Below are 9504 nucleotides of genomic sequence, written 5' to 3'. Positions count from 1 at the left end.
TGCTGCAGTTTGATGAGCAAAATGGAACATTAGAAAAGGAATGATCTCAAAATTATAGTCTAAGAAAATAATCCCATTTCCGAATTATAAAAGGCAGGGGTTTTTTTCTAGTTATAAGAGAAATGTATGAGTGGCAACTAAGTTTTGACCTGGATTGTATCTTGCAGCTTGGGAGTGGTCTTTTTTCTGCTGTATAGTATGATTTTGTCCTCCATTACTGTATTGTTTGTCTTGTTGGGTTTTTTCCAGGGAATCTGGTAAGTTCAAAAAGCAGGACTGGTTGATACTGACACATCCTGACAGTCACTGAGATCACAGAGTGCAGGTCAGTGTAGCTTTTGAGTTTCTTAGTTACACCAAGAGTGCACACAGCTGTCATGACAGCTCCTTCCTTGCAGGTGTCAACTATTTCATGGTATTACATTTGTCTGTGGCTTGACAACATAGCTTTGGAGACTGTCAGGATCTGTAGTAACCACCTTCTGTAACAAGAGCATCTCTCAAAATATTGAAAATGGTATCCTGTAAGAAATAATTAAAGGTAACACACATCATTGTCTAAAAGTATGCATGTGCAAACCTTCAGAGCCACTGCTACCAACACACTTGAATTAGCTTTACTTAGCCCTAGTGATGAAGGGTAAAGGATTACAATGCTGTTTTGAAATACAGACCAGATTTTTTTGGTGCATTTGAATTTATTAAGTTTTCTTCAACTCTTTTACACACTGCACCAAACAAGTCACACAGTTTATTATTTTAGCCTTGTAAGCTGGAAAAGAAGTCAAGTGAGTAGTCTGGAATGTGGGGACCTTGCAGGCCTTGGCAGGTAGCTTGCAGCAACAGTGTGAGTGTGCTCATATATGGAGTCTTCCATTCCCAGAATAATCTGATCTCTGGTCGTCCTCGTTGTTCAACTGTGAGAAAAGGCAGCCTGTATCCACAGTGCACATTTGAACCTTTGGGGACAGTTGCTGGAAATTTTATAGATGTTATATATTTATTTGCTTTCCTGAGAGTTGTTGAATCATAGAATCAATTGGGTTGGAAAAGATCTCTGAGATCATCAAGTCCAACCCTTGGTCCTTGCTTCCAGAGCACTGCAGAATGATGTAATGTTAACACACACAGATGGAGTGACTCAGCTTTTCAAAAACTCAATTGAAAATAAACACCTAAAAAAGAAAAAAACCCAAACTGGCATAGGTATGTTCTAAAAGCCCTTTTTCTGACAGGTGAATCTATAGCATTATTGAAATTTCCTTATAGCTGAGGGATGGCAGAGGAACAGATTTCCAACTTTCCTTAAGTTTAATTCTTGGATGACATGTTTGTTAACTGGAACACCCATGTTACCAGTCTGGGTTGGATTTGGTGCTACACCATGTGTGCAGTTGCCAAAAATGGAAGGTAGACAATCCTAGGACATGGAGAAGACACCCATTCCCAGTTACTTCAAGTTTCTTCCTTTGTAAATTCATTGGTTTGGTGCCTCATTTGGAATCTTTACACGAATTTTAAAGGCCATAGCAGTTCTACCTTTGTACCTTGAGGGGCAGCATGCTGCAGTTAAGGTGCTGCCATTGGAAGTGTATTGGTGCTGCTGGTCTGCAGTGTGCTCTCTTCGTAAGGAGGCACTGGGTCTGGAGAGAGCTCAATGTGAGCCTCTTCCATGCAAGTCTTCATGGTGGCCTCCTCATATGATGGAGGCAAACACACAGAGAGGAATGTGGCATCAGGGAGCAGTGTGGAGTAGTGGAAACTCTGTTCACTGTTCCACGGAAGTGCAGAAAGGAAATTGGACACATCGTGTTCAGGCAGGGCCTCAGGGAGATCGATGCTGAAGATCTGTCCCTGCTGAGTGGGATGCTGGCAACGGCGATACAGGAAGAGCAGCAGGAATGCCAGGAAGAGCATCATGGTGGCAGGCAATATGATGCAGAGAAATGGTTCTACATCATCTTTGGTTGAACTTGTCTGTTGTCTGCTCTGTAATCAAAGCAAATAGGTAGTGTGTTGGATTCCTGGAGACCTCTTAATCAGAGAGCAAACATATGTTCTCCATCTCCTCCCTTATGATACAGCAGCTGCTTTTCCAATTTGCTTTCTGTCTGCACTAATGTCATTCAAGCAATATGTTTTGCAGATTTCTGAACTGCCAAATTCTATTTGCTGTCTTATGAAAACAAATCACAAGTAGAGACAAAAGAAATGGAGAAGTTGCAAAGAGTGTTGCATTTCTAGGAAACCCTTTCTCCAACTGGGAAACACCCAACAACCTGGAAATGTATGTAATTTTGTTTGACATTTTATTACTCTTGGGTTATAGAGGGACCAGTCCACTTTGCAGGAGATCAGTCAAGCTTTTAAAACTTGTAAGAACACTGACTTGCAGATGATCCAGGTGATCCACCATCTAGTGTTGTTTCTTTGTATTTGGAAAACTGTTAAAAGGACAAATGTTATGACAACTAGCTCTTTTAAAGAGGGCCCATTGCTTACAATACCTGTTCTTTGGGCTGTTCTAACTTTACAGGCCAGACCCTGACACAGTGTGTCAGGACAGCCTGGACTGGGGCTCTTTCTTGAGCTTGTGCTTCCAGCTTTCCAAGAATCATTTCCCTGTGTAAAACGGAAAAGTCCCTATGGTAAAAGGACTTGTGATGTAAGAGTAATAATATTTGTGACTGTTAGCTGTCAGCTTTATTTTCTGCAGCATGTAGAACAAAAGGCTCTGTCCCACAGCTTTTAAATTGTGCTGTAATATTAACTGGAGTTACAAGCTACTAAAAATCCAACAGACAAAAGCAAGAAAGCCATTTGTTCTATTCTGTTGTAATAGCTTTAGTTTTAAAGTTTAATATATCTTGTTTCCAGTATGACACTCTCTAGCTGTAGCTTCTACTAACTGGAACTCATTCAGAGTCTAGACTAGAGAGGGAGGAAAGTCCAAGCCCTATAACACTGTTTATTATCAAATCTTTCTCTTTGTAAGTTCCTGAAGAATGCTATCATATGGCTTTTTCACATTTGTTTGGTGAGACTAAACCAGTCAGTTGATCAGATTTCTTTTATTTTGAATGAAGGTGCCTATTCAAACTAGGAGAACTTGAGTGGCTCTTTCCTCAGAGCACTTGGAAGCAGGGATGCCAAGAGGCTGTTTGCAGCAATGACTTTGTGAAACAGGGGAGTAACACCAGTGCCCCTTCTTAGTCTACAAAACTTTCTATGCTTATTCTTTCACGAATTGTAGTCTTTCTTCTAGCTACAAAATCACACTGTAACCTACATTCAACTGGTTATCTACCAGGCATTTGTAACATCTCTGCTTTGTTGCCATACTATGAAACTCTTATTATGTGCTCATACCTAAGAAAAAGTAAATAGGTTTTAACTTCTAACAAATAGCATAGGGGAGATTTCTGCCTTTTTATTTTTTTCTTTTTCCCTAAGATACTGTGGGTCTGAAGCCAAACCCATTAAAGTAATTTTAAAATATATTGAAATTTTTGTGGATTAGCTATTAAGCTTTTTTTTATCCCCAGCTCTCTTTTACCCAAAAAATGCGTACTGAAAACACTTGTATATTTGCTGATCATTTTTTATTTAAGAGTTTCTGGCAGTACAAGCTGTTGTCCTACCTGACTCTTAAATGGGCTACAGAAAAGAGCAGAGTTGAAAGAGACTGTTCCAACTATTCTAATACAGGCATTATGTAATTTTCTTAAAATGAGGAGATTTTTTTCCAAGTTTGTTAATGGGTTTTTAGTATGTCTTATGAGGTGCATAAAACACTTCATTAGAAAATGAGAAAAAATATTCAGTATTATGTTTGTGCACTGCATATATGGAGACTCACTGATACTGATGTGTTACAGTAAATATTTAGATGAGCTGAGCTTATATTGGACAGCATTATTCATGATCAGTGAAGAGCGTATTTTTGAGATCCAAGTCCAAGTTTTGGATTTAATTTGTAGGGAACAGGCTTTTGGCCAGGTTAAATGCTGTTCTTAGGATCTGGGATCTGTACAGTATTCTGGTGGTTTGTGAGGACACCAAGTGAGATTGCCAGTGAGATTAGTAAAAGGTATATAAAACCCTGATTATCCTTTAAACTTGGTGCTGATTCCCTATAAATTTCACTGAAAGAATATTCGTGTGTTAAATAGTGGCCAAGGACAACATATCCTTCATGTGCTACTGGAAGCACAGACTAGTGTTATGGTTTCCTGACACATCCCATTATAAGACATCACCTGTTACAAATACTGGCTTTCAGAGGTCCACAGGATGGCAGGGAGACACAGGAGACTCCTGTGGGTTGGATGTGTATTTGAAGCACAGGATGAGAACTGATGTTTCTGAAGTTAGGAGCTGTGAGCTCCTCAGGGGTGGGCAGAGTGTAGAAGGGTACAGATCAGAATTCTGCAGCAGTGTGGAAGGAGAGCCTTGGCTTCTGAGGTCAAGCTATAAAACTGTGGGGAGGAGAACCAAAAGGGAACCAAGAATGAGGGCAGCAGGACTGGATAGGACTGAGAAGAGATCTGAGGAACAAGATTCTCACTGCACCAGTCCCATTCTTTTTGCATAAGGAGAGAAAAAGAAGGGGCTAGTGAAAAAATGTGAGGCAGGGAAAGGAAGGAAAAGCTTAAGGTTGATGGAAGGAAATAACAAATAGTCTTGGGTCTCAGGGAAATACTTTGATCCAAAGCCTTAACTGGAACCTGGCAGTCTTTGGCCTTGTAAAGAAACACCCATCAAGAGAAATGTGTAAAACATATTATTTTTGTAGGGGAAAGTTTGCATTTAATGGTAAAAAAATGGAAGAAGTGAAACTATTTGTAGTATGAGATATCTCAGGCCACAGTCTGTGAAGCAGGTACAAAAGGACAGCTTAGGATGTCAGTGGGTTACTGGCCTGAAGGCTCTCCAAGAGTAATCTATACCATTGCTTCTCAAGTTGCAAACCCAAGCTCTCAAGGCTGAATAAATGCCAGCATTTTGGAAATCTGGCAATTTGTTCTGCAATGCATATAATTTTTAATTATGTTATTGTGTACAAAGTGCCTACTCAGGGTTGCGATAGATTGCTTAGGGGAGAAGGCTACAATAGTTCAGGGTACTGTGTTGCAGGATGTGTAGGGTATGTAGTAACTGAGTCAGAAGACTGGGGGTAGTGAAAGGACCGCCTGCTAGTGTGGGTCAGTGAATGCTCTCCTGGTGATCTGTGTTTCTGTATCTGTTACTGAGTGGTCTTGTGGAGGGACAAGGCAGCTCAGCAGAGGTGTTTGTTGTGGATTACTCATTGGTTAGACGTCACTTGGAGTGCCTGGGTTGAGATCACCAAGTCTTGTCTGCAGAAATTCTGCATCTGTGTTGCTGTCTCTGAAGATGAAAGAGCAGTGCCCTGAACCTGCAACTACTTTATTGCACTGAGGGATCTGAGCAAAAATTACATTGGTTATTATGAAACATTTCATATCCTCTTGTACTCCCTGAAGTGGTCAGATGGTTGGACTAGATTTTCATTGCAAGTTCCTTCCAACTGAATTACTCCTATTTTATCCTATTCTATTAAAAATAAAGACTCAACAGATAGTGTAGGCACATGTGTAATGTGTGCAAAAGGAGACATAATAAATTTGTTTTTTTGAAGAAGATGCAGTAAATTAGAACCTGAGCAGCATGTTGAGAAAGGCGGGGAAAGTAGCACACTGAATGGCTAGCAAGGAAGTGAATACCAATGTCCTGTATAGTTGTGAAAGAGCATTGTGTATCTTGCTACAATCTGTAAAATAGTAGCATGTGAAGCAGGTAGGATTAAGTATTGGGCAATATGTTTTTGTGCATGCTAACAGGTTACAGTAAGGACCAGTTTTCCTCAGTCATGTTTCAAATGCTTCACAGCTTTTTAAACACAGTTAATGTTAAGCCTTTTCTATCTGAGTGAAATAATTTGTAGGCTACTTAGTGTATTATTTGAATTGAAATAGTTTTTAACAAGTTAATACTGCCCTACAGATGCTAAAAACCTGAACAGGGAGTTATATATCCATTTTGAAACAGTCTCCTGCCAAATACTTTACATGGACTAATTTTACTTTGGCATGTAATTGAAAAAGCTGATGAACTTCTTGTAGGTAAATCTGTATGTATATAAAATTTATTGGGAGACAATTGATCAATATTAGTCCCTTTTTTTCTGTGGTTTTGCTCTTACTTCTGCAATGCCTTACAAAGAGGCTACTGAAGAATATTGCACAAATCTTGACATACAGACCTGGAAAAATCTTATATGCATTTAAAAAATTGCACTAAAAGCAGAAATTTTAATGCAATGAATCAAAGATCAGTAAATTTTAAAAAATTACTTTGAAATTCTAAACTATAACTAAAGTTCTAAACTGAACTAAAACTAACCTCTAAAACTGAAGCTCTAAAACTAGAAAAGAAACCACTGTGCATAGTAACAGGAATAGCTGCCAGAACTGGAAAATAAAATTATCTGAAAATCAAACTGAATCTTCATTAATTCAAATGAAAGTAAACCAACTGCAGAACATATATAAAGTAAAATCATCTGCTGTTTAACATCTGAAAGTTTCCAAACCAGGCATATGAAGTGACTAAGGGCATTATTTGGCAGTGTTTTCTTGACTGGTTTGGTTTGATGCTGCTTCACTGGAGATCAGCATGCTCTGCCTGTGTCATTACAAGCAGCTATTGTCAGATTTGTAATTGACAAGAATAAGGCTCTGAATTCCAGCATGAAATAAATTATAGACACATGAATGCAGGGAAAATATCCTTTATAAAATAGAGAAAGGCAGAAGAGGACATGGTAGTAAAAGGGATTGTGTTTCTAAAAAGTCCTGTTTTCCCAGAACTGATTCTTGGTAGGATGGTTTGGCCATTGTAAGCTCATGTTTATTCTCTCCCTTTCATTTATATATTTGTAGGGACTGAAGTAGAGTGTCAGTTTTCCCAAACACTGAGCACAGACTAGAAGTAGTAACGCCTTTCATTAGTAATCTGCCTATGTTTTTTTTAACATGCTGAGCATGTACAGCTTACAGATTATGTGACCCATATCAGCTAAGATGAGCTTTTACGCGTGCCTGTTGATAAAAGAATAAAATGCAGTGTGGAGCTGTGTGGTATATCCATGATGAGTAATGGAATGGGTTTGGAGCTGAATCCTGTGCCTAGACAAAAGAGGGGTTCTACCTGGCTTGGGAGAGAATGACCTAATAAGGCCAAATATGAGTTTAAAGAAAGCTCTGGTGTAAGGATAGAAAAATGAAAGTTTATTTTGCTTACTGAAATTCCCATTGAAGTGACTGATTGATGCTAATATTTATTATGTTGTTAGTACTTAGGACTCTATTAAAATTATTTCTATTAATATAAATCATATTTATACTAATAACTTTTGAAGCTGAATCAGGAAACTGATACTTCTGAAATGTTTTAAGTGAATTTGGAACAAAATCTGCTTTGAAGTCATTAAGCTATGGTCCACCCATAGGTGCTTTTCCAAGCTCCATTCCACTTCTTAAAGCTGATTCACTATTGCTTGTAAAAAGAAAAACCATAACTCTGGCAAATAGAAAAACATTTTGATGTGTTTTTGTATAGATTAATAATAAAACATAATTTAGAAATGAGCCTATATTTACACAGAATTTTCAAATACTTTTTGGAAAATTACTACAGAGATGCTATTTGTTTCTCACTGTCAGATAAAACCAGCCTCGAGGTTGAGAAGACATTGCCATTGCTACTCTAACTCTGGCAATCTTACTGAGGTAGACTTTGTTAAAATTGTAGAATCATTAAAGACTTTTTCTCCTGTTCTGACACCCACATGCACTCTACTCCCTTTTATTGTGCAACAGTACACTTCGTATCTCAGCTAAGTGGCCAGTTCATTTGCTAATGCTACTTAACTCAGATATTTACTGGGGATGTATGTGCACCTTAAATTATTATTTTTGATCAGAGAAATCCTTTCGCTGTATCCCAGACAAAGGCAGAAAGGCAGGCTGTATTTTCATCTCTGGGGGCTCCTTCCCTCCCCCCACCCGCCTGCATGTGATCCTCTCTCGCAGAAGTAATCAGCACACAGCTTAGGGAACAAGAGTTCATTGCTGCCTGCTACCGACTTGTAACATCTGCAGGAAGGCTTCACAGGACCAGATCCAAAGCGTAAACATGCGTTTAAGAGAAAGGAAATCAAGGAATAGCAAAACTCATTAGGCTTGCAAGAAGTAATTAAACTTCCCTACCTGCCACCCCAACAGAAATTTTCTAATATTTTTTCCCACAAATGTGTTTAAAACAACTTAACAGCAATAAATAAATGTTCTGACTCTATGTAATTGAGCAGTACTGCTTTGATGTGTCCCAATACCCAGGTATTTTCACTGTACTATACACAGATGTACACACACATGCAAAGTCAAAGGACATGCCACAGAGACGAGCAAGAAGGTACAGACCTGAAGCTCTGTTTCCAGAAGTGGCCCACCTGGTTCACTGTTTAGCCAGTCATAATTTCCCCTGTCAGCATGTCCAAATCTTTTCAAGCTGCTGCCCAAGAGCCACCTCATGCTTTCATTAACCTGGTCTTCTGTCTTTGTGCCTCCACCTTGCTTCACTGCTTGCAACTGCGTCCCCGCCTCCCAACCTCGACCCAGCCAGGCTGTTCTCAGCTAATGATCCCTCTTAAATGATATCCCCTTTATAGGGGAAAAGAAAAAAAGAAGTTACACACCCCCTTGCCGTCAGGAAGCCAAGCAAATAGATCTCAGAGCCTCTCTCCACCTCCAACTCAATCTCTCTGGATTTGCTTCAGTGGCCTACATTACCAGCAAAGCTGGCATCAGGTATCTGGGAGCTGGGGCTGATAGCGTTCTGATTGGAGCGCTCCCTGCATTAGGATTATTAAAAGGGGAATTTGCATGTGAATCTGAGCCCACATGGTCATGACTCTGTGTGGATAAATAATGCTCTATATTTAGTTGTCTAATAAACACTTTTTCCAATAAAATAAATAAACCCAGTGCTTCTATGTTGAGAGTGAAAGGATAACTGAGGTTCCCCCCTCAGTTACACAGCATGAGGAGGAACTACATGCCAGACAGGTTTTTCCTCCCTGTTGCTGAAACATCCTGTAAAGAGTGAGAGTGGTTTCTGAGTAGAGAGGCAAGGACACAGATCTAAATGCTGTACTGAATTATTTAGCAATGTTAAGATGTAGATGTTAACGATAAATCCAGAGAGAGAGCTCTGCCAGGAAAGCTTTGGTCACTACAAGAATGTATGATTGTTTTTCGTAATAATGAGTTTTCGGTTCAGTTAAATCAGGACTCGTTTACAGCTTTCTAGGATACTCGTTAGACGGCAGATGTTTCCAGCTAGAAGACTTTGAGCTGTTTAATTAAAAAAAAAAGGCAACACAAAGTCATTTCACTGATGTATGGTAGCTTCTGAAGGGAG

General features: G+C 39.3%; 1 protein-coding gene across 1 annotated transcript; it reads right to left on the bottom strand.

Moving 5' to 3' along the window:
* Positions 1 to 732: 732 nt before the first annotated feature.
* SMIM28 (small integral membrane protein 28) lies at positions 733 to 8854 on the bottom strand. The gene is made up of 2 exons (XM_071547938.1): positions 8505 to 8854; positions 733 to 1989 (listed from the first exon to the last, which is right to left on the bottom strand). The coding sequence occupies exons 1-2, from the start codon at positions 8613 to 8615 to the stop codon at positions 1570 to 1572; spliced, it is 531 nt and encodes a 176-aa protein (XP_071404039.1). The 5' UTR covers positions 8616 to 8854; the 3' UTR covers positions 733 to 1569.
* Between the last annotated feature and the right edge of the window lie 650 nt (positions 8855 to 9504).

The sequence above is a fragment of the Pithys albifrons genome, chromosome 2, assembly GCF_047495875.1.
Source record: "Pithys albifrons albifrons isolate INPA30051 chromosome 2, PitAlb_v1, whole genome shotgun sequence".
Classification (NCBI taxonomy): Eukaryota; Metazoa; Chordata; class Aves; order Passeriformes; family Thamnophilidae; genus Pithys; species Pithys albifrons.
Note: the sequence above shows the minus strand (reverse complement) of the source record. Positions and strands in the feature narration are given on the sequence as shown.